The sequence below is a fragment of the Sus scrofa genome, chromosome 2 (assembly GCF_000003025.6).
Source record: "Sus scrofa isolate TJ Tabasco breed Duroc chromosome 2, Sscrofa11.1, whole genome shotgun sequence".
NCBI lineage: Eukaryota > Metazoa > Chordata > Mammalia > Artiodactyla > Suidae > Sus > Sus scrofa.
Genome location: NC_010444.4, coordinates 7,957,765 through 7,982,923, shown reverse-complemented (window position 1 = coordinate 7,982,923; position 25,159 = coordinate 7,957,765). Strand labels below are relative to the sequence as shown.

Sequence of the window (25,159 nt, the reverse complement as noted above, 5' to 3'; positions counted from 1 at the left end):
TTGATATGGCTGAGAAATGGAGATGCAGGATCCCTGGGGCACGGGAGCGAGGTCCCCACTGACTCATTCAGTGAATTGGTCCCCGTTCTGCTCTGCACACCAAGGCTGCCCTCCAGGCTGGGCCCCAGCTCAGACTCTAAGAGGCCACTGTGTCCCACACTGAGAAGCCTTCACAAACCGGGGGTTATAGAGCAGACCTTTGCCAGCTGCACGAAGACACCTTCCCCACTGAGCTTGAAAGAGAATTTCTCTTTAATTGATTTTTTCCACCATCAACAGTAAAGTAATATGAGAAAAATCCACACTGCAATTTTTCCATTTGTGAAAACTGAAATTACACCTTGCAGACAATTCCCTCAGTGCGTGGACCCCTCCCTTTTTTAATTTGTCTCCTGTCTTTAAATGCAAGAAATATATATATATTTCAAAATAGCTGAAAGTTTTGTGATTTGGGAAGGGGGCGAGGTTGGTATAATTTCTCACATGGTATGGAACACGGTAGGGAGGGCACCTCTGATAGAGATTTCTGTAAATATATGAGGAAGCGGTTCTGTTGACACCTCATTCTTCTGTCTATAGGATGCACGAGTGACAAATAGGACATGTTGTTTTAATACCAGACAATGAAGCTCCTCACTTTCCCTGCTTGCCAGTGACGATGCTGGCAGCTTCCTTTTGCAGGTTCTAGTGATGACCCCCCTACCCCTTTGAGCTCACAGTCCTCGCAGAAACAAGCTTTCCCTTCAGACCCTGGGTCCGAGCCAGAGAGGGATGTGAGTTCCCTGTTCCGATGAGAAATGGTGGCTCTGAATCCATAAAAACACCCTAAATCCCTCCCATCAACACTGACCAGCTACTTTCAGCATCAGCCAGAAAACCTGGCTTAGTGCGAAGTCTGGAAAGAAGAGAAGGAAACTGCGGCCCCGCTCCCACTAAATTAACCTCACGCGGCCAGGGTCACAGTCCAGGAGGACCGCAGCTGCGTCCGTCTCATTCAGGGGCAGCGTCTTTGCTCCTGGTGAGATTAATGTTAGCCAGATGTCGTTAGAGGCTGACTTCAGCCCGAGCATCACCTCGATGTAAACGTGGCATTCGAAAAGCCGTGACCCTGACGCTGCAGCCCGAACTGCAGGCGACCGAGGCAGCAGGCAGGTGAGAGCCCCACCTGCACTCACGGTATGTGTCTTGTGCTCCTTGTAGGTGCAGAGGCTGCACATCAGGTGGGGCCCGCGGTTCCCCCAGCCGTCCACCATGGTGGTGGCACACCCCACTGCCACTGCCACCGCCACCCCCGCTGCCACGGTCACGGCCACCGTCGTGATGACCACAGCCGCCATGGACCTGCGGGACTGGCTCTTCCTCTGCTACGGGCTCATCGCCTTCCTGACGGAGGTCATCGACAGCACCACGTGCCCCTCTGTGTGCCGCTGCGACAACGGCTTCATCTACTGCAATGACCGGGGGCTCACCTCCATCCCCGCCGACATCCCTGACGACGCCACCACGCTCTACCTGCAGAACAACCAGATCAACAATGCGGGCATCCCCCAGGACCTCAAGACCAAGGTCAACGTGCAGGTCATCTACCTGTATGAGAACGACCTGGACGAGTTTCCTGTCAACCTGCCCCGCTCCCTGCGGGAGCTGCACCTGCAGGACAACAACGTGCGCACCATCGCCCGCGACTCGCTGGCCCGCATCCCGCTGCTGGAGAAGCTGCACCTGGACGACAACTCCGTGTCCACCGTCAGCATCGAGGAGGATGCCTTCGCCGACAGCAAGCAGCTCAAGCTGCTCTTCCTGAGCAGGAACCACCTGAGCAGCATCCCCTCGGGGCTGCCCCGCACCCTGGAGGAGCTGCGGCTGGACGACAACCGCATCTCCACCATCCCGCTGCACGCCTTCAAGGGCCTCAGCCGCCTGCGGCGCCTGGTGCTGGACGGCAACCTGCTGGCCAACCAGCGCATCGCGGACGACACATTTAGCCGCCTGCAGAACCTGACGGAGCTCTCGCTGGTGCGCAACTCACTGGCCGCCCCGCCCCTCAACCTGCCCAGCGCCCGCCTGCAGAAGCTCTACCTGCAGGACAACGCCATCAGCCACGTGCCCTACAACACGCTGGCCAAGATGCGCGAGCTGGAGCGCCTGGATCTCTCCAACAACAACCTGACCACGCTGCCCCGCGGCCTGTTCGACGACCTGGAGAACCTGGCCCAGCTGCTGCTCCGAAACAACCCGTGGTTCTGCGGCTGCAACCTCCTGTGGCTGCGGGACTGGGTGAAGGCACGGGCAGCCGTGGTCAACGTGCGAGGCCTCATGTGCCAGGGCCCCGAGAAGGTCCGGGGCATGGCCATCAAGGACATCACCAGCGAGATGGACGAGTGCTTCGAGGGGGGGGCGCAGGGCGGCATGGCCAACCCCGCTGCCAAGACCACAGCCAGCGACCACGCCTCCGCCACCACACCCCAGGGCTCGCTCTTCACCCTCAAGGCCAAGAGGCCGGGGCTGCGCCTCCCCGACTCCAGCCTCGACTACCCCATGGCCACGGGCAATGGCGCCAAGACCCTGGTCATCCATGTGAAGCCCCTGACCGCGGACTCCATCCGCATCACGTGGAAGGCCACGCTCCCCGCCTCCTCCTTCAGGCTCAGCTGGCTGCGCCTGGGCCACAGCCCAGCCGTGGGCTCCATCACGGAGACTCTGGTGCAGGGGGACAAGACGGAGTACCTGCTGACGGCCCTGGAGCCCAAGTCCACCTATATCATCTGCATGGTCACCATGGAGACCGGCAACACCTACGTGGCAGACGAGACACCCGTGTGCGCCAAGGCGGAGACGGCCGACAGCTACAGCCCCACCACCACGCTCAACCAGGAGCAGAATGCCGACCCCATGGCGGGCCTGCCCCTGGCGGGCATCATCGGGGGCGCCGCGGCCCTCGTCTTCCTCTTCCTGGTCCTGGGGGCCATCTGCTGGTACGTGCACCGGGCCAGCGAGCTGCTGACCCGGGAGCGGGCCTACAACCGGGGCAGCCGGAAAAAGGATGACTATGTGGAGTCTGGGACCAAGAAGGATAACTCCATCCTGGAAATCCGCGGGCCGGGGCTGCAAATGCTGCCCATCAACCCTTACCGCGCCAAAGAGGAGTACGTGGTCCACACCATCTTCCCCTCCAACGGCAGCAGCCTCTGCAAGGGCACACACACCATCGGCTACGGCACCACGCGGGGCTACCGGGATGGCGGCATCCCCGACATAGACTATTCCTACACATGATGCCGGCGCCCAGCTCCCGCCTCCTCCTGGCGTGGCGACCGTGTGTCTTGGCCCAGCCTGCTGCCATCTGACAGAGCAAGGAAGAGGAATTCCACAGTGACTTTCCCAGCAGAAAGCAGCGTTTGGGGAGGGTTGACAATTTTGTAGAACACAACAGTGAAAAAAAAAATTTTTTTTTTAAAGAAGAGAAGGCAGGAGAGGGATTTGACGTTGCTGAAGACATAATTTATACCAAATTATGCCAGGTGGGGAGGGAAAGACTAAAAATAATATTGCAGGAAGGGATGGGTCGGGGCTTTTGTTTTTCCTGAACTGGAAAGATGCTACCTGTGCAACGTCTTATAGGCCTCATGCTCTGGGCAGGATTGTCACAAAGGAGCCGTTAGCGAAGCAGCTGACACGCAGAGCCCCCACGCAGCTCTTACTGCTGGCTGCTCGCTGGAGACAACCTGATGGAAGGTTTTCAGGCTTCTCACAAAGGAGAGGGGAAAAAAAGATCTTTTGCTATGGAGATATTGTCCTGAAATCTCTTCCCTGGTTCTTTCCATGCCATGTCCCTTACAGATTTGCAGAAATAGCGCGTCTTTCGCTGCATTCTTTGAACAATGATGTAGTCAATTAAAAAGCAAACTTTCTTTTTCCTATACTGAAGCCCTCCTCAATTCCATGCACCCTCCGCTATGGCAGCCCCATGGAAGGTGTGGCTTTCGTAACCGCTTGGAGGCGCATCTACCAACCTGTCTGTTTATGTCTCGTCTCTAAATAGACGGGTAGATAGAGCCACCTACACTGTCCTTACGGTACTTCTTGGGTCAGTTTGTATAATTTCCTGAGACAATAGGGTCACGATAATGTTGCTTTCACCTAGAAATCACTGACTAAGTAGACAACGTGTGTTGGGGAATGGGAGTAGGGTGGGGGATAATGCTGTTCCTAAAGGCAGAGGCATGTCTATCCTGGCCAGGTGGCTGGGGAGACCAGGGCAAGGGGTGTTTTCAGTTCAATCCGATCTCAGGTTGGCTAGAGGTGGGCCGAGCTCCTTTCTGACAGAGAGCAGAGCTTGGCAGCATCCTCATCTCTCCCCCTCCACCCCACAGATGTAATCACCTCAACAGCTACTTTCCGAGCATTTTCTCTACACTATGCGCTTCCTCCAGAGACAGGTAATTGTGCAGGGACTTTTTTTCCTTCTAATATCAGCTGATTAGACCTAATGGTTTCCATGGCTGCTCAAACAAAGCCCAGAAAAAGACATGAAAATTCTCAGAAAAGCCCTGGGAGACAGCACCCCGCCCCACAGAAGGCAGAACACGCAGCTGTGCCCACCCTGGGAACTCCGCTCTAGATCTCTCTAAAGATGCCAGCCTCCAAAAGGTACTGACCAGAGCCCTCAGAAGAGTTAAGATTTTTTTTTTCTGCTCTCTGGAATCAATGTTGCTGTCATTTATCAACTGACAGTGCTGTTTGGCGAGCCATGAGATTAAAACAATGATGAAATAATGACAGCGAATCTGGAACGAAGAGAGGAGTGGTGCCTGGGGTTCTGATGTCTCCCGCATCCCAGTACGTGGGGAACGCAGGTCACCATCTGTCACGATGCCCATTGGCCGGTGCCCGAGAAGGGCCATGTCAAAGGATAGATGCTGGTCTGAGGGCAGGAGGCATGAGAAGGGGTCCAGCTCCTGGCCGTGGCGTTTTCAAAAGGCCTCGACTGCTTTGACAAAAGCCAAAGGCAGGAAAAGGAAGCCGAACAACAGTCACAGGGCTGCCGTGACAGGCCTGGGGACCAGCCGCTCACTGGACTTGAAAAGATAACTGCTGGCCCCACAGTGAAGAAGCCGGGGTTGAAAGAAATGGACAAAACAGCCACTCAAGCGAGGTGGAGAAGAGACGAGGCCCAGCGCCAGGCTGGAGGGACGGTCTCGCCAGGCAGGGAACCCAGAGCCCCAGCCCCAGGAGAGACCAAGGGCGGGGGCACGCTTCTTTCTCGCCTCCAGCTTTTTCCCTTTCCCCACCTGAAGCATTTTCTCCTACAATGAGGTCAGGGGAGAAAACTTTCCAAGCCTTAATTTCACATCTGCGTAAAGGCCGGCAGCCCCCCAGACACAAGCCCGCTCCCTGTGGCTCAGGGAGGAGCAGAGGGGCCCTGCTGCCAGAGTCCAGAAGGAGACAGTGCACAAGGGCATGGGGCGCTGGCCAGGGGTCAGAAGTCCAAGATCACTGCTGTTCCTAAAATGCAGCCTCTGCCCTAGAGGCACCGGTCCTGTCTGGCCGGCCCTCCACTGCCAACCCCAGCTCTGCTGCCGACACCCTTGGGCGCTCACCCCAGATCCTCCTCTCTCCTCTCCCTGAGCCAGGCGGGAGCTCAGACCATCCTCTTAGAGGCCAGGAAGGCATCTGGGGAACAGCACGTGGCCCCATGCGGGAAGGACCACAGGGGAGACCTTGCAGCTTTGAGACCTGCCTGGGTCAGCGGCGCCCTCCAGGCCAGGCCTGGGTGGGCATCTTTCCTCCCTCCGTGGCACAAAGCAGGTCGAGGCCCACCTGGGCCTGTGGACACATCGGTCTCCTGCTCCTGGCTCTTGCCCTCGTGGGGTCAGCCCCACCTCGCCCCAGGCTGTGGAACTCAGGCGCCCTCCTGCCAATGTAAGTGCCCAAGAGAGAGGAGACTCAGCCCCACCGGGGCCCCTGAGCCCCCTCTCATCTTCTCTGCCCTCAGCATCCCAACATCTCCCCAGTGTCCTTTCTGAGAGCGAGCCTCTAAATGTCCGCTTCCTCACAGCCACCCAAGCCAGAGATGGGGCCTGAAGCCCAGCCCTCTCTGAAATCTGCACTGGTCCAGCCTCTCCGGGCCAGCCATGTAACATAATGGTAAAGGATGCTCCAGAGTGGGCAGCCACGCCCCCCAACACCCCGAGAAGCACGCGAGGACACGAGCCCTGGGCCACCACTCCTGTCTAGAATCTCCCTTCTGTGGGCAGCCGACCTGACCCATGCAGCCTCTAACCATCCAGAACCACCTCACTGGCCTCAGGGCTAATGAGTGAATTTTGTGGCATTTAAGGCAGGTTTAAAGTTAAGGGAAAAAAAAAAACAAAAAAAAGCCCATGACACTTCTTTGGTTAAGTGGTTTACCCTTCGTGGTAATTAGATGTAGTGATTGGAATCTCTTTTCTATTACATGGCAATTTTCCTTTAAATTTCCCCTTTAAAAAAAAAAAAAAAAAAAGGAGGAAAGAGAAGGCAAGGAAAGCGAGAAGGCAGCAGGGCCAGTCATTTGCATTTTGCGAATGAGGCCTCTTGTAAGCTCAGCTCAGGCGTGGGGCCCAACGTATGGAATGCTTAAGAGATTACTAAGAATAAAATCTATTAATTAGTCATACTCAATTCCGCAGACATGATGTGCATCAAAAGCTTCTTTTCCTCCCTTTTTTCCTTCCCTCTTCCCGCCGCCTCCCGCAGGAGCCTCTCTTCTCTAAATTGGCTCCTGCTTCGCCAACCACCTCCCGTTGACGTGGTGGCTGTGTGGCTGACTGAGGGGCCTGCGGGCTGTAGGGGCAGGAGCCGGGGCCCAGGCTTCCCCAGCCAGAGTCCGTGCCCATGCCTCTTCCCGCTTCCTCAGTGGGCACTGGCCTCCACCCTCCCCCAGGGGTGTGGGGAGGCCCACCAGCCTGTTTTATAAAGGAGGGGTGGGCTGAGAAAAGCTGGCGCTCTGGAGGCTAAATGGAGACTCCTTCCATCTGCTGATTCTGGAAGGTTCTAGTTGCCCCCAGGCAGGTGACCGAGGCCCAGAGCGAGAGGCCCAGGCCAGGTGAGGGGTCCTGGGGGTGAGGGGGCTGACCGGGGCCTTGAGAAGGGAAGGGGCCAGGCAATGCACCTGTACGGCTTCTGCGCCTCCCTTCTTCGCCCCCTTGGAGCTGTAGAGCGAGGGGAGGACACTGCCACCCCCTCCAATGGCAGCTCAAGTCCCAAAGCCAACCCACTCCAGAAATCTGCTTCCTGCTGAACGTGCCAGGGAGGACGGGGCTTCTGAGTCTCGCGCTTATGAAAAATACAACAAGAAAAATTGGATGCGGCAGACAGGGAGCAATGGAGCTGGAAAGGCAACCGGGAGAGAGCTGGGGCATTTGCTGCCAGGAGCGGCCTCAGGGCACACATCGGCCTGAGCCCCCAAGGGCAGGGCTCAGGTAGAGGCAGGGCCAGCTGTGGGTGTCCCTTGCGCATGCCCCCTGCCCCCAGATCAGCACAGGTGATGGGTGGCAGACGCCTGGTGCTGGATCTGTGCCAGGGTGAATGCTAACAAGCAATTCACAGCCCTGTACGGGCCTTCCAGAATGCAGGCAAAGGAGGCATCTTTTTTCTTAAGGAGGGATAAAAAGCCTCAAAAATGCAAATCATTACCGTTTACAACCAAGCGAGTCTGCTAAATTGATTAGAAGAGATTAAACTCCTTGGAGGTGAAGGGAAAGGGAGTTTTTTCACATTTTATGAACCTGCCCCCAGTGGCCACAAGCAAAGCAGAGATTTTCTGGGCCTGGCTCGCAGGGAGCCGGGGGTGTCTGAAGGCTGACACCAGGAGTGCTCCCTGTGCTAAGGATACACTGTGTTGGGTGGAGCCTGGGCTTGAGCTCCGAGCGGGAAGCGGTTCTGCCTCCACAGAGGGCCTTCGGGCAGCCTCCGGGATGCAGGGTGGTAACGTGGCCCACGCAGGTCATCCAGAAGCTGTCCCGGGCCCCAGGCGGAGACTCTGCCCTGCCTCCGTATCCCACCTGTCTTTGGGGTGAAAAGCCAGGAGGAGTGGCCAGGCCAGTCCCTTAGTGGGGAGGACTCTCAAGCCATGAGCCTTTCTGCTTCCTTCCTGTTCCAAGGTGGGTCTGTCTCTGATCCATTCCCTCCAGCCAGTGTCAGGGAAGCAAGGCCACCGTAAAGGAAAAACAGAAGGTCAGGCAAGGGACATCTGGCCCAACCAAAAGAATCAGCCAGTGAGTTCTCTGTCACAGGCAGCATTCAAGCACTTGATGGGGAGGTGGCGGGTATTTTCCTGCCTAAGCCAGTGTCTGGTTCTTTGACGAGAAGATCTCGGCTCCCACTCTTACTGTACCATCCCTGAGGACCCTGTCAGGAAGATATCAAGAGACGGCTCCAAACGACCAGTGTCTCCTGAAAATCACGGATCAGGGCCACCCCACTGCCAGGCCACTCGGCCCCATCAATGAGTCACTTGTGCCACCACACTGCCTGCAAAATTCCCATGGGTGCACCGCCCCATCTAGGAGTCTGGACAGACAGGGAGTGCGGAGGGACCCCCCCAACCTGCGGCTGGCGCTCTTGGGGCCACTAGAGGCCACTGCAGCCCTCCCTGCCCCCGTCCCAGGGTGCCTCCCCGCCACCCTCGGTGCCAGGACTGGTGCCCCCTTCCCGAGCTCCCTCCCTGTCCCACCCGCTGCTCCCACGCACAACCCACTCAGCGCTGGCGGCTCCTGCCGTCTCTCCCAGCCAGGTTGACGGCTGCCCGCGGCACTCTTCACTCCACGTTTTTAAGCGTTTACCATTTCTTTTGAAATGTTCCCAGTAGTTGCCTGAAATATCCACATTTGCTTCTTTAAAAACACTCACAAGAAGATTCCCTTGGCTCTTGATCCCTCTCCCTTTACTTCCTCCCTCCCTTCACATTTTAATACATCATTTTTCTCCAGTTTCAGATACTCCATTATCTCTGGGGTCAGGCCCACTTTCTCACATTAATGTGATTTGCAGGTTTACCCAAGACACCCCGAAGCTGCACGGGCCAAGCCTGCTGCCCTGCTCGTCACTGGGGAGCCCGGTCACTGTCCCCTTCCACCCGTTACTTGTGCTGGGAGAGCAGTGTGGACATGCCGAGGGCACAGGGGCCCTGCGGGCTGAGCGGGCCCCCACTTCCTGCCAGGGCCCATCTAGGAGGCACTGTGGCCATCGGCGCCCCCATGCTGCTGTGGCCCTGTTCTTCCCACATCCACCCATGCCACCCCCACACCTGGAAGCCCAAAAGTCCAGACCTGGAGAGTCTTTGCAGGAAGGACTCTGTTGTCCCTGCCCCTACATCTCCTTTGTGACTGTCAGGGTGGCCAGCCACTTGGGCAACATGCCAGGTCCCCATGCTCCTCTGCAGTGGGTCACTGAGGCCCAGCAGGACGCCCAGCACCCAGGGGTGTCTCTCATCTCTTCCTTCCTCCTTGCTTGTCCCTTGGGCTCAGTGCAGAGGGCCCAGGCAAGTGTGTTGGCAACGGCCTCCTTCTTGTCCTGCACCCACCCTGCGGGCAGCTTGGCCCTGGGAGGGGGTACCTCCCCACCAAAGCATCTCACTCCACCCACCGATCACCAGCTGAGAGCTTGATGGGGAAATCCAGCCAGTCGACAAGATCCGGCCACCACCTGGGTGACTCGGCTGGCTCCCCCTCTCTGAGCCGAACCTCAGGTGGGTGATGAGGGCAGAGAACTGGGTGTCCCGCCTTGCCTGACGCTCCTGTTGAGAGTTCCTGCACCCGAGCCACTCATCTGGAGGAACGAACTAACCAGGCTTTCTCCTCAAGACAGAGGAAAACAAATACAACACAAACCAGCAATCAATGCCACAGCAGACTCGGGGCTGCCACCTGCTCATTTCCCAGGAGCCGGCAGTTGGGGAGCCGCTCACCTGCCCTGAGCAGAGGCATGTGCTTGCGGCGTCCAAGACCACCCACCTCTGGGTGGTCCTGTTTTCTAAAGGTCCTGGGTACCCAGGAGGAAGACACACAAAACCCTGAACCTGGCTTAGATTATTTTACCCGCCCCAGCACACCACCTGCCAGCAGGGCAACGGCCTCAGCTGAGAAACCCACCCAGCATCCAGCTCATGAAGACAGGCTGGGGGCCATGGGGAGGAAGCCGAAGAATCCAGCATTAGAGGTTTGTCATCTGAGCAGGAGAGAAGCGGGAGAGGTGGTGCTGGAGGAGGGGGACGGCTGCGGGGCCACGAACACAGCCGAGCCAGAGACGCCGTGCAGCTGTGCGATTCTGCTGCCTGGAGCGGATGCCCCGTGATGAATGACACAGGGCGGGGGCGAATAGGGAGGCAAAGGAGAAAAGTAAACTAGAAGAAACCCCACGCGTAAGCCTGCAGAGCGAATGTTCTGTAAGAGCCACCAACCAACGGTGACTTCCCTTTCTGGCGTTCAAAGGTGACCTGTGTCTGGTGAGACGCGATGTGGCAGGCGCTCTGGGCAGCACCGTGCTCAGCAGATCGGCCCCCACAGCCAGGGGAGGAGGAGAGCAGGGAGGGGGCCTCGGCCAGACCCTGGAGAGTGGGAGGGTCCCTCTGCTGCAGAAGGTGAATGTCTGGCCAGACGAGGGCACGGGAGGGCAGGCCTGTGCCCAAGGTCCCTTCTGCCCTTGGAGAGACCCCTGCCAGGGGCAGTCCCAGCTTCCCCTGAGCCCCTGACCCTCCCCTCCTGCACAATCAGCCCCGGGAGCTGCTCGGCCACTGCTCCTTGTCTTTTTCCTTTTTCTCTGAAGGGCAGAGCAATCTCGGGGTCTGAGTGACAGGACTACTCCCACTGCCACCTGCGCCCATCTGATGCCCAGCTGACCTGGCCTGGCCCTGGGGCCACCTGCCTCCCTCCCAACCTCACCACCAGACACACAAACACCCACCACGACGACGACAACACAAACCAAAGTGCACTGCGAACCGCCCTTGAGCCTCCTTCTTGTAGGTGCCTTGAAATTTCAATGTTGAGATGAATGTGATGAACTATTTGGTCCTATTTTCTGTTTGTCTGTTTTCATATAAAATGTCCAAGTCCACTTTCCTTGTCCTTTCTTGAAATAAATAGAAAGATTTAACTTTTACAGTCCTCTCAGCTGCTGACTCTCAGCTTGGCGGCCCAGTGTGCCAGGGGCCAGTGTCTGTCACCTACGGGTCTCAGCTGCCTCCACCCACACCCCAGGCTTCACCCCAAGGGTCAGCCCTGCTGTCAGGGTCCACTGGCACAGAGGTGATGGCTGGGTGGCGAGGAGGCTCTGGGTAAGTGTGTTCCTGGAGCAGCCCAGGAACCAAAACAATGATTCTGCTGTGGGACGGAGAAGGGACCTCTGACCCCATCCCATGGGCCCCAGGAAAGGCGACCGCCAGCTAAATGCAGACTCCAAGAACGGCTTCCACGTGCAGCTGTATTAATAGGAGCTGTGAATTATCCCGTAAGAGGCTCAAGCAACCATGTGGGCACCCAGATAAGACGGGAACTGCAGGCATCGGGGACACGGCTGTTCCTCTGCCTGGTGTCCCCCACCCCGGACACCCCTCATCCCCCAGCACCCACTGTGCTCACAACTCTCCAGGCCCACTCTGATGTCTCACACCCCCCAAGAGGGGGAAAAGGAAAGAAACTATTTTTCCATGAGAACAATAGCAGCTTCTGCTAAATTTAACATAAAATAAGAACTCATTACTTCTGCCTTAGATCTGATTTCACATCTGGACACGGGTTAATGAGCTTTTCCTCATAGTCCAAGGAAGCCAAGTTATTTCTGGATGTGCCTTGGTGGCAGGAAGCCTGGCTGGGGTGACACATGGTGCTCTGTCCCCACAGGGGCCCCCTCCCCGCCCCCAATCATCCTCTTCTCTTGGTCCTCACTGCTGACCCCCTGGAGGTAAGACCAGCCCAGAGGCCATTCCGAAGGGCTGGGCACCACGTGGGCTTCAGGGAAGGGACCGCGTCTGTCTCCCTGGCCTTGGCCTCAGCCTCGGCCTGGCGCACAGCAGGTGCTCAGGAGGGCTGCTGAGTGATCATCCCAGAACATGATCAGCCAGCCAGTCAGTGGCTATTTAGTGAGGGCCTACTATGTGCTGGGCTGGCCACCCTCCTGCCTCGTGGAGAGAGAGGGAAGGGTCCTCGTGGGCAAGATGGGGCCCTGACCCGGTTGGGGGTGGGGAGGCCCGTGGGAGCCATGTTTCCACGGAGGGTATTTCCTCTGCTGAGAAGGACTCAGGTGAGAGGAGCAAGGGAGAGAGGGGCTGGCACACGGGGCATGAAGTCCGATTCTGTGCCTGCCTCTGGGAGACTCCGCTTCCCGCACAAGCCCAGGACCCGCCTGCTGGCCCGGCCTCTGGCCATGCCAAGTGGAGTTCACTCCCTGGGTAGGCCCTGTCCCAGGCTCCGGTCTGTGCTGACTTCTCAGCCCAGATGCCCTTGAGGGTTCAACTCAGGCATGGCCTCTGGAGAGGCCGCCCCTCTGGGCCACACCTGCTGGTTGTCACCTGCGCAGGTGGCCAGTTCCAGCCCCTGGTTCACTAGGGGCCCCTGGTGGGCAGGCCTCACCTTCCACCCCTTCAGGTCCAGAGGGCATAGGCCTAGCATGCAGGAGGTACTGGAATCATGAATGGAGGGGGCAAGTCAATAAACACAGGCAAATCGATCAAATAACAGATCAGTCGATCTATGTTAGGTCCAAGGAGGACGACCTTTCCCAGGAAGGGAATGAGGCAGTCTCACGACTCCTCCCACGCCTTCCCCGAGGGCAGGGGGAGCTGGGGATGGGGCTGCCCTGGCTCACCTCACCCTCCACACACAGGCAGCAGTGCCACAGAACAGGTGCCCGTGGGCTCTCTCCAAGCCAGGCAGGAGGGCTGGGCTCCCAGACTGTGTTCCTCAGCCGCTAGAGCTAACAGAAGTTCTGCCCAGGGAGGGTTCACGGTCACATGCATTTGGGAACCACTGGATTAATGTCACTGCTGTCCTGGGGGCTCCTCAGGCAGGGCCCTGGAGTCCCTCAGAACTGGGTCAGCCCCGCCTGTGACAGCGCCTGCCCTGGACCTCAGCTCCACCCCTGTAAACACCTGCACGATGACAGGTGGCTGCTCTCATTTTTACCACGACAGTACCGACCCTGCTGAGGGTTGAAGTACCAGCTCCCCCCGCTTGTCCAGAGAGTTCAGGCCCCACCCCTGGGCCCTGCAGTTTCCTGGGCATCCCAGTGCAGGCGCTGAGCTGGCTGGCACATCTCATGGGAGGCCCGGGTGTCCCCACAACAGCAGGGTACCCCCAGGTCTGCACAGAAGAGAGGTGTCTGAACAGGGCCTGTACCCCAAGCCACCCCGACCACGCTCAAGGCCTGCAGCCTGCTCCCAAACCTGCTTGAGGGCATCTCGGGCTGACCTGAGCTTTCGGCTTCAGGAGAACAGGGCTGGGGATGGAGAACCTTAGGTTTTTTTGTTATTTTTTTTTTTTAGGGCCGCACCCACAGCATATGGAGGTTCCCAGGCTAGGGTCCATTTGGAACTACAGCTGCCAGCCTATGCCACAGTCACAGCAATGCGGGATCCAAGCCACATCTACGACTCACACCATAGCTCACGGCAACATTGGATCCTTAACCCACTGAGCAAGGCCAGGGATCGAACCCGCAACCTCATGGTTCCTAGTCGGATTCATTTCTGCTGTGCCACGAAGAGAACCCCCCCACCTTAGGTTTTAATAAGCGCCATGGGAGCTGGGGGTCCAGACAGAAGGAAATCAGGAACGATGGGGGAGGTTGCAGGATCTGTATTTCAGGTGAATGGAGAGAAGACCCCCAAACATAACTGACCCCTTCTGAAGAGGAGGAGGAGCCCTGAGAGGTGGTGACCCTGTCCTCACAGGACCAAGGGCAGAGCGGGCTGGTCAAGGGGGTGTGAGTTCTGGACAGTGGAGGGGACAGGCCGATGGTGCAGAGCCTGCATCTCCCTATCATGTCTTCAGATGGACCCTGGGAAACCGAGTGGTCTCCCCACAAACCCAAGACCCCTCCCGCTGCAGCCGTCGATCGGGCCAATCAAGCTTCTGGCCCTTTCCTTCCCAAAGAAATCTCAGGACGCACATATCACAAGGGTTACAGACGTGTGGGATCAGCCCCCTGAGCAGCTGCTCTGCAGCCAAGGAGCACCCAAAGCCCAGAGCCCTGAGTCACGCATGCAAAGCTTCCTGTTCAGGCAGACTCAAGACTAAAGTTCCAGGAGTTCCCACTGTGATGCAGTGGGTTAAGAACCTGACTGCAGCAGCTCAGGTCACTGTGGAGGCATGGGTTCAATCCCCAGCCTGGAGCAGTGGGTTAAAGGATCCAGCTTTGCCACATCTGTGGTGTGGATTCAATCCCTGGTCCGGGAACTTTCATATGCCAGGGGCGCAGCCATAAAAATTCAAAAATAAAAAAGACTAAACGTTCCAGTTCAAGTGGAAAAATAGTGGGTGGCTGCCAACTCCATCCCTGGACACTGCTCTCACCTGGCTACCACCAGGTTCTAGAAGCTTCCCTCTCCTCCTGCCCCCACTTTCCAGGAGGGGTGGCTGGCCTTATCAAGCATCCTGGAGAAGAGGCATCCAAGCCCTGGAAGGGCCTAACACCCCAAATCACAGGCCACACCCAAGTTCCGAGGCCAGTTCTTAGCACCCTGCCTACGAGGCCGCAGACAGACCCAGGTCCCCGGCTGGCCCCAAATGCTGTCCCAGAAGGTCTGAATGGAGCTTATTCATCTACCGTCAGGCGCCCCAAACAAAGTGTGTCTCCTGGCCACCCCCTGCCTGTCCCCACTTCCCTCCTCCATGCCTGTCCTCCTGTCAGCACCTGCCTCCACGTGGCCGGCCGCCCCGGGTCTGGCGCCGGCACCTCCGAGGGACCCTCTCCTCCAGAGGCGAAGTAAACAGGCTCCCTCGAGCCGCTAACTGACAGCACAAATGAAATCCTGGCGCTCCCCCCTCGGAGATTTACAGGGGAAGTGAAATCTTATTTGCACTGCTGCCAAGCCTGGGATGTGATGAAATTATGCCTGGAGAAGAGACCGGCCGAATCCCGCATAAGCGGCTGCATTGGAGATGGGCTTATTAAAAGCCATGGTGGCCACATTTCAACCTGTTTCAGGTGTTAAGTAATTTACTGCCACCCAGGATTCAGTGGCAAGTTTTTATCATTTTTATTTCCCTGACGCAGGCCCGAGACGTCCCTGCCCAGGGACCTGTGGCTCTAAATGCTCCCTGCACTCCCAGAACTGTGAGGGAAATCGGGGAGCAGGGGCCTGGGAGGGCTGAGGGTGGAGGCTGGTGTGGCAGCAGACACCTCGACTCTCCCCAGGGTTATACCCGGCTTGGCCCAAGTTCAGAGTGACAAGAAGTGCCAGCTCGAAGACCCCCACGCCACATGGGGGCCTCAGTGATCCCGCAGAGACCCTGGGGGCATTTTCTGAAGACAGCAGTCGTGTAAGCTCTGAGCGCAGAGACTAGCTCTCCCAGGACCTGACCACCAACCACACGATCAACGTCTTTCTGAAGCACCTACTGTGTGCCAGGCCCTGCCCTATGAATTGCCAATTCTGCTGGCAAATGTTGAATAAAGATTTATGGTTGGGTGATTAAAATCTCCAAGAAGCAAACAAGCTCTTGAAGGAAACAGTGCTGGCTGGGGGGGCGGGGGGATGGCAGAGGGGAGGGAGGAAGTGAGCCCACCTTTGCGGGCACCTGCTCTGTGCCAGCCACTGCAGTAGCCCTTGAAGCAGAGGCCTCGCCATGACACTGACGAGAAGGCTCAGAGCCACAGTGCTTTCCACCGCTTGGCAGATCACGCAGTGAGGGGCCCACGGCCTGTCCTTCCATAGCCAGACTCTTGGGGAAGGCCCAGCCTCACGTCGCAGAAAGCCAGGGACACGGAGCCATGTGGTCTGGGGCCCACAGGGTCACGAGCCTTGAGCACCTTCTCAGCAGTGCTGGGCGGAGGGCCGTTTGACGCCTGTCAGCTTTGGGGAGATTAAGCCTATTACTGAGCCTCCGGGGGCTTATCCGACACCCTTTCTGAGGCCCCCTTTCTGCACCTGTTTTCAGATACACCAGGAAGACCGGGGGAATCTTCAAAGTCCAGGCAGAGCCAAGAGCAGGAATTCTTTAATTAGCTTTCTCTTGGATCAGGGCCCTGGCGAATGGATTAGTTGTGGTGGGGCCAGAGAAAGGGATTGCGGTCCCTTAAAACTGAGATTACAAGCCCGGGGTGAAGAGCCGAGGGGCCGTCACCAGGGATAGCGGCTCCCCAGGGGCTGGCAGATGGAACCTGTCACCAGGAAGACACAGGAGATGTGCTCTCAGCGAGGCCTTGGTCCTCGGGAAGCTGGCACAGAGAGACGCTTGGCACGGCCGGGCCGTGTGCCTGGGTCTCCTAATGAATGTGCTTCTTCCCATGCAAGTGGCCAGATCTGGAACTTTAGAACTGGGGGGATTTCTAAAGGGGCGCCCATCTGTGAGAGGCGAGGCAGCATGGCCCGATGGTGCCAGGCACCAGACACCTGTCCCCATGTTCCATCCTCACTCATCCCCATTTTCAAGCAAGCAACCTCAGGAGTTGCCCAAGGCCATGGCGACAGAGGTGAGCTTGGAAGCCAGGTCCTGGCCCATGAGGTAGCCCGGTTGGGGGTTTGTGAATCTAGAGAGGCACAGGTGAGCCCCCACCAGAAATCACTGCAGGGAAGCAAGCATCCCCAGGCAGGCCTCCTCCAGGAAGCCTTCCCTGACTGTCCCACAGCACCTTGGATTCCCCATCTGGGCGCTTACACCCTGTGCTGAACCTACTGCCCCCACCATAGACTGAGCGTCTAAGAGGCAGGCACTGGCCTACAGCATTTCACACGGACGAAGGAAGGAGGACGGCAACCTTCCCAGAATGGGAGGCCCAGAAGGAGAAGCCTGGCAGGAGGCTGGGCCTTGGGGGCAGGAGGATGGGAAGGAGGGAGCCGAGAGAGGGGGCAGCTGAGGATCCTGGGAGCCGAGCTCCAGGCTGGGGTCTCCCACAGGCCTGGGCTCTCCTCTGGCCGGCTCTGCGCGGGAGAGCATGAGGGGCAGACGGGCAGGATGCTTCAAGGACTTGGAGACCCAGATTCCCGGGGCCGAAAGCCCTTTGAAGTAGGACTTGTGCTCTCCCCCCTTGAGCTAAGCATCAAAGGCCGCTCTGCTGTGGTCCAGCCACGCTGGGCTCTACAGATAAGGGCGGCCCTCTTGGGGCAGGTGGAGAAAGGGCGGCCGGGCCTCCAGGAGCAGCCACCACCCACCCCAGCCTCCCTCTGGCTTCCCTGTTTCCCGTGCAAGAAGCTAAGCCACTCCCCAACCCACCGGGCGCTGCCTTGGGCCCCTGTCTGGGATGCTCCCCCGCCTCCCCACCCTGACCCTCTGGACAGGTCTGCCTCCAGGATCAAGTCTTGCAGGTGACCACATGGGTCCCCAGGGTATCCCAGGTGCCTGGGCTGTATCTCCCTTGGCCCCCTCGCAGCCCTAGCGCCCACGCTGCTGAGTGAATGAACAGCTGTGCTAAGAAGCACGAGTCAGGGATGCCTCACCCAGGTCAGGGCAGGTTCCAGGAGGAAATGACCTCCAAGCTGAGACCTGGAGCATGACCAGAGGCAGCCAAGTGAAAACGGGAGGAGAGGGTACTCCCAGCAGGAGAAGAGCCGGGCAATGGCCTGGAGGAGGTGAGAGAGAACACGCAGGTGTGCAACGCAGAATCATTTGGCTGGGCTGGAATGGAGAGGGAACCAGAAAAGGCAGGAGAGATTCTGGGGCCACATGAGTGTCCCAGGCAGGATGCCCAGGAAGCCAACTCACTAGCAGGGCAAGACCTTCCCTAAACTGAGGATCCCAGGGATGCTGGGAGAAGCCATGATAATAGCCAAGGCTGCCCACCCCTGGGGGTCCTCATTTCCACGGTGGTCTCTGAATACCCTTCCCCCCAGTGCCCCCCTGGCATCAGCCATGAGGTTGCAGAGAGAGCCGAAACCCAGGGGCACTGCCCAGCAGCAGCAAACAGCACCCACCCCACATGAAGCCAGGCCCAGAAAGACCCTGGCCAAGGAAGTGTGTGGATTCTGGGGCAAGGGAGCAGGCGGTGGAATGAGGCCGGGCACCAAAGCCCCCAGGAGCATCTCCAGCCGCCAGCGCCAGCGTAGCAAAGCAGGGCCACGCAGGCAGCAGTGGTGGCTCTGCTGAGACTTTCTATGACCAAGAGGAGTTCTCTGTGTTTTCTGGGATAAAGCAAGTGTTTCCAAGCACCTACTATGTGCCGGTTGGTGTGAGCACAGGTGTGAGCCCAGGAAAGCCCTGTCTCCTGCTGCTGCCGCGGCACCACACCTGCGAGTATCAAGACTTCTGGCCTCGGCCCCACTAGCTGAGGAGAATGATGTCTCTTTTTTCAATTAGCTGTTTCCTGATTACCGGAGGCGAAGTTCTGCATCTTTTCACTTGTTTGCAGGCCATTTATTTTTCTACAGCTGGGAATTGCCAGTCCACACCTTTCACCTACTTTTTCTTATTGATTTGTAGGAGCTCTTCGCATATCAAGAGAGGAGTAGAAAAGCAGCCTCCTGGGGAAGAGCCTCAGGGCCTCCCTTAGGGCTCCTCAGGCCCAGGAAAGAGAGGAGGATTTGGGGGCTTCTGAGGCTCCCGCTGCATCTCTACGCCCTGCCCAGCTCCCGGCGGGCCAGCCCTGCTGGAAGATGATGCACCCTCTGCAGACGGGAGCCCCCGCGAGGCCTGTATCTCAGCGGCAAAACCCAGAGGGCTGATTTTTTCACTCCACTGAGAAGTCTACACTGCCAGTGGCTGGCGGGGTGCCCTGGATGGCACCCGAGGGGAGCCAGCTGGTACCGCTGGGCATCTAGAAGGAAGAGATGACTTTCACCATCCCAGGCCAGTCCAATGGGAACCAGCTGACAAAAGAGGCAGGTCCCAGAGCCGCAGGCTGCCCCTCCCATCGGAAAGCCAGGGCCCCGTCTGGCACACACCTGTCCCCCTTTGAGCTATGACGGTCCCTACCGAGTGACCCAGGTGTGGGAGACAGGTAAGCCCTGCCCCCTTACCCTCAGCCACCTGACCTTTCAGGGTCAGAAGCAACCCTGCCTGCGGTTCATCTCCCTCCGGCGTTTTCCATATTTCAGCAAACAACACAGGCCATAAAACCGATCTCCAAAGTCTAGAGAGGCAATGACATTGGGAGCCAGGAAAAACAAAAGCCCTTCCTCTCCCGGAGTAATGGCTGCCCAGAGCCCTGGGGCGGGGGTGGGGTCCTTTCCGTAGCTGGGGGTGGCAGGCACAGGGCCATCCACAGACTTCCCCACATCAGGTGGAAAACAGCTGCTCAGCCTGTGTTCCGAGGGGGCCACAGCAGCCAAGGGGGCTGCAAAGCGCCCACTTACCTTCTCCCTGAATGCCCTGTGCCAGGCTGCATTGGATTCCAGGCACCTTGTGCCCCCTCCCCAAAACTGCCGCTAAGCTCCTGGCAGAAGAGCCAGACTGTGGACTGCAGGCCAGCCAAGGTCCCCCCACTGCTCTGCACCATGCTTGGGTGAGCACCCCCAGAGGACAAACAACACTGCCACAAAGGTGATTGCAATGACCTCCGCATGACAGAAGGAGATTGGGGTTCCCTGATTACTCTCTCAGAAGTTACTCATCCTCTTCCTCCTCCAGGATGAGAGCACATCAGCGTATGGAGTTAGCCACAGGCTCAGCCTTTGGCTTAACCGCGAGGAGGCACAGAGCCCTGAAGATCTTCTCATCAAGCCCCCCCCCCACCGAGAAGGGGCCCCCAGCGTCTGCGGGAACACGAAGATGGGAGCGGGGTGCCAGCGCGCACGGGAGCTCCGAGGGCTCTCCAGGCTCGCTGCGGGGCTGAGAGGCAGTATTTGCATGGAGACCGCTCTGTGGCTCCGGAATTTATGCAGCTGCCTGTGTGATTCCTAAGGCGAGACGAATCTCCAGGCCGCTTTTCTCAGCAGGAACAAGTCTTTTCTTCAAATCGATGGTGACACATTTTTAAACTCTGATATTAAGGAGGGAAAGATTTTGCTGGTCCCCCGGGGGCAACACTTATTAGTCACTGGCTCATCTGAGAGAAGTCACAGCGCAGACCCAGTGGGCCTAAGGGAGGCAAGAGGTCCAGAGGCTAGCCGCTGCCTCCATGGGAATGGATAGTGACAAACGAGAGGGCAGAGGGGCCTCCCAAATCAGGAGCAAAGCCGCCTGAGGGGAGGTGCACTTAGAGAGCGAGACCGCAGGGGTCTCGAGCAAGGTATGAAGCCTCTATGGGGGAAATGATGGTTGGTAAGAGTGATAGAGGGAGAGAATGGAGAAAAAAGGGAGAGAGTAAAAGAGAAAAAAGACATTAAGCTAAAGTATAAATGGACTTCTAAGTTTACAGTTATAGAACCTAAAATCCTATTTCCCATTTTGCTATGGCTGCCAGGAAGCTCATATTCAGTATTAGTAGACTCGTCTGGCCTAGTGTCTCTTTTTTTTTTTTTTTTTTTTTGCTTTTTAGGGCCACACCCTCGGCATATGGAGGTTCCCAGGCTAGGGGTCTAACCGGAGCTACAGGAGCCAGCCTACACCACAGCTGCCGGCCTACACCGTGGAATCCGAGCTGCGTCTGCAACCTACACCACAGCTCACGGCAACACCAGATCCTTAACCCACTGAGCAAGGCCAGGGATCGAACCTGCAACCTCATGGTTCCTTGTCAGATTTGTTTCCGCTGCGCCATGACGGAACTCCCTGGCCTAGTCTTAAGGTGTCTTCTGGGCAGGGCCAGGTAAGTGCCAGGAACCAACCTACCCCAACCAGCCACCAAGAGCATGAAATACAAGACTAAGCACGAACCATGCAGACCAGATACCAGCAGCCTGTGAGGCTGGTGTCCGAGCTGAGCAGAACCAGGAATGAGGTAAGAGGCTGGCAGGTTGGAAAGCTGGTGCCAGGAGCAACCAGGCCGAAGGGCTCCAGGTGTCGCCAAGGGCTTGGGGCACATTCTTATTTGATGCCCAGGTCAGCATTCTCCTTTGCCATTTGTTTCTCTTTAGTCCTGTTTCGGTGGTTCCCCAGTTTTATTATTCCTATTTTCCAGTGGAAACAAGTTAAACACTTTTTAAAAATCAATTCCAGCTCAAACACCCACTTGCTCGGAGAGAGCAGTCACTGTTTCTGGAGTTCCAAGGACTGTCAGGCATTTGCATGCATCTCCATCCTCCCAGCCACCTTCGGAGGGGACAGCATTCTTCCCGGTTTACAGACAAGGAAACCACGGCTCAGAGAAGACCTGTATCTTGGTCGAGATCCCAAGAGCTTGTAAGTGGCCATGGCAGCCCTGTCCTGCCTGCTCAGCCCCCGCCAGCCCCAGAGCCCTGCTCTAACCACCAGAGGGGGCTCCCACCTGCCTTGTTAGGAGGGAGAGGAGGCAGAGTCAAGGTCAAGGCCAAGAAAGTACAAGAGGTGGTCAGGTGACCCACAGAATTCCATCATCCCCTGGCCCTGCCTCTGGCACCCTGGTCCCCTCCCTGCCAAATGCCAAGGCTTCGGCTGCAACCTGCCCCACCTTTGCATGACCCATGAGCCTCACCAGAAAGTTCCCCACCAGCTGCCAGGCAGGCCTCAGCTCCTTTGACAGAGCTGTAAAACTCCCGTCGCAAACGTCAATTCTGGGCCATTTGCTTCGTAGATTTTAATGTTCCTGTTTCTTCTCAACATCCTCAGCAAGGTAGCTCCTGCTTTTCAAAAGGGATGTGGCGTTTGATGATGTTTAAACCTACGTGAAATACAGCCAGGCGGCAATAATAAAACAGACGCGAGCCCTGCTGGCAGGGGGATGGCTGACAGCCGGGCCTCTCTCTTCCCACATGCTACGCAGCCGCTGCAGCTAAGCTCCTATTTTTAAGGCAATTACAATGTCCGAAGGGGGGGGAAGCAGCGAAGGCGAGGAGGAGGGTGGGTACCTCTCTCCAAGGACCACTTGTTGCCGTTGGGAGCAGGGCACCGCTGATGAGTTTTTATTTTTATTTTTTTTAATGATTTTTACTTTTTTCCATTATAGCTGGTATACAGTGTTCTGTCAATTTTCTGCAACTGATGGAGTTTGAATGAACCAAAACGGGTGGTGCCAGCTGGGCACATCCACCAAGCGTGGTCACCCTCTCAGTGCCTCCTGAGCTCACAGCCTCCCAGGCCCACTGTCACACCCAGCTCCACCTCCCAGTACCTGTCCTTCCCCGGGGCTGCAGCCCAAGCTCCTGGCTCCCAGGTCTTCTCAGGCTTCTGACTCCTACATGGACAAAAATAGCTGCGATCCCGCCCCTGCCCCAGGGGGTGGGCAGCAGGACTCCTGGCAGCGTTATGCTCCCTGGGCAGCCTGCTTCCATCCAATGGTCCTTGGCCGTAATGAATTGTGAGTTCCCATCCTTTCGTGTCCCTGCTGGGCAGCCATGTGCAGACATTCGCTGGTGGCCCCTCCACAGATGGGCATGGCCATGTGCCAGGGATGGAAGCTCTGGGTCAATGGACCCTGCTTCTGCCCTCCAGGGGTTCCCATCTAGTGGGTGGAACACGGAGATACTCACTTAAGAGAGGAGACGTTATCATCCCCTGAGCCCGCCAGCGCGCAGGCCCTACACGCACGAACTCGTTTTCCCTTTAATGCTCCCATGGTACACGTGGAAACTGAGGTCCAGAGAAGCAGTCAGTGGAATCGGATTTTTCCGCAGTCTTTTTTGTGAGCAGCCTCCGAGGCCGGCCCGTACTGCACCCGTGGGGACCCTACAGCCCAGGCCTGGCCACCCCCGCCCTCCACCCAAGACAGCTGCATCCTGTCCATAAGTGATCAGTCGAGATCGCAGGCAAAGGGACCCTGGGATGGGGCCACCGCAGCCACGTGGAATACGTGCCGCAGGGCCTGAGGAAGCACCAGCGCGATTTGCAAAATAAATAAATGAGCCCAAAAGATGAGCTTCTGAAATGCATGAAAACCCCAAGGAAAGGAGAGAAGGGGAGGGCTGGAGGCTGCAGGTGGCTTCGGCTCTGCCAGCTCGGGCTCAGCCATGCCCAGGGCCACCAAGCTCTGACAGAGAGCTGCAGTCAACATTCCCCGGTGCCCCTGGGAAGGGGAACAGCCCTGTCCTAGCTTAACGCCAGGCTGTTCCCATGCGACACATACACCATTCCTGACAGAAGGCAGAGCAGACGCTGACAGCCCTGCCGCAGAGGCGGGGGAGGCTAGCCCACCTGCCCTGTGTGTCCATGGTCAGGGGAGCCCAAATCCACAAGGCTGGCAGTCAAGAAGGGCCTTCTCCCAGCCTCCCTGGGCCCCACAAGCGCTCAGCTCGGCACGGGGAGGACAGGAAGGAGGTGGCTCAGCATCCCGACCCCCCGGCCCAACCGAGAGCTGGGTGTTCAGCAGGCCTGGTTCCACAGGTCCAGCCCTCCCAGAGAAGCAGCAGTAGCAGCGGGTCCCAGAGCTGGCACTTCTTGGGTTCCCTCTACACCAAGGGCGGTCACCCCGCTGAGTGTTCCCCGCGAACTGTCTCCTTAGAAACGCACAACAACCAGGATGTGGGTCCTAGTGTGCTCTTATCCTCATTTTACAGACGAGAAAACCGAGGCTCAGAAGGGTGAAGGCGCTGGCCTGAGGTCACACAGCGGAGCTGGGACGCACACCCAGGACGCCAGCTCCCAACCGCAGTGACCTGTGACGGGGCGCCCAGAGCAGGCAGGCTGTCTAGAGAGGGGGGAGTGAGGAAATGGGGGCTGGATCCTCTGACTCTCTTTTAGGTCACGTTATGTCCTAGAGGCCACCCCAAGCTGGGGCCAGGCCAGGTCTCATCCAGGCATCCCCAAAGTCAGGGTCCCACCCTAGGAGTCTGAGGGGAGCAGATGCATCTCCACACATAGCGCTGTCTGCGCAGGGCCGCATGTTGAGAGGAAGGGAAGGGGACCCCAGCGCCTGGGGGCATCCGTGGCTTTCACGTGCCACACCAGACCCCTCATCTAGGGACACAAGGTACCCAGGCATTAAATGGCAGGCAAGCCAGAGCCTCCCGGGGAGGCCTGAAGCCGGCTGCGCAGCCCTTTGCCAAGGCGCTGGCCGCTCACTCTGGGAGAGAGCGCCAAGGGCTGCAGATCCAGCCCTTTTCATGCTTGGCCAATTTCATGGTCCCCATTAATTTCAAAACACACACATTCCCACAAGCTCCGGCCTCCTCAGCTCAGTGCTCGGGGTGGAGAGCACGTCAGGGACACAGGCCAGTGCACAGGTGCGGGCGCTGCGGCCAGACAGCCTCAAGGACGGCAGGAGCCGGATGGAGGGTGCTCGGGGCCCCTCAGCAGGAGGCAGGGGGCATCAGAGCCCGTCCGGCGCTCCCTGATCACGTGTCTGCTGTGAGGGGGAGAAAAAAAGCCCAGTGCTGAGAGTCAGGAAGGCCTGCTTTGTCACTTCCCTGCTGTGGGAGCCTGAGCAGATCACCGTTCCCCCTGGGCTTCCGCTGCTCCCCTGTCTCCCCTCCATGACCGCAAACACCTTGGGGGCCGTCATGGGTCACCGAGCCTCATACCGAGCCAGGAACCTCACAAGCGGCCCTCCTGCACCACAGTCTTCCAGGGTCTCTTCTGCACGATGTTATAGTCCCTCGCAACCAAGAGGGGCTGCGTGGGGTCTGGGCTGGGGTGCGAGGAGGGGACCCCGAGGGGAATCACTGCTTTATCCAGTCCCTCCCACTGTCTGGCCAACGCTCAAGGGCATCCGATCACTCATTCATTCAACAAACATGGCACTGAGTTTCAGGACAAAGGGTCATGGGTCCCTGGCCCACCGTCACGTTAATATGGAAGGGCAGGAAGGATCTGGTTAATAAAGGGAGACTTGGCAGAAGACCTTGGGGGTGGAAGGACCTTCCAGGACGCTCGAGTCCCGCCCATTGGCCAGAGCTCGGCTCACTGGACCGGGCCCTGAAAGCCCTCGAGGGAATCTCAATAATTCAGGAGGGCTCCATCATTTATGAATTTATGTAACCGCTCTCGACCTTGTGGAAATGAGCCGCCCTCCT

At 57.8% G+C, this 25,159-nt stretch overlaps 2 protein-coding genes across 5 annotated transcripts in view; one reads left to right on the top strand and one right to left on the bottom strand.

Annotated features, from left to right (window-relative positions):
• FLRT1 (fibronectin leucine rich transmembrane protein 1) overlaps nucleotides 1-11,142 on the top strand; it is an 80,791-nt gene extending 69,649 nt beyond the window's left edge. For all 4 annotated transcript variants that reach the window (XM_021082885.1, XM_021082886.1, XM_021082888.1 and 1 more), the window contains one exon: nucleotides 1,201-11,142. In XM_021082885.1, the coding sequence (XP_020938544.1) occupies nucleotides 1,252-3,276 (2,025 nt within the window). In that variant the 5' untranslated portion in view covers nucleotides 1,201-1,251 and the 3' untranslated portion in view covers nucleotides 3,277-11,142. The remainder of the gene's footprint in view (nucleotides 1-1,200) is intronic.
• The window catches only part of MACROD1 (MACRO domain containing 1), a 148,532-nt gene that overhangs the window by 104,733 nt on the left and 18,640 nt on the right, over nucleotides 1-25,159 (bottom strand).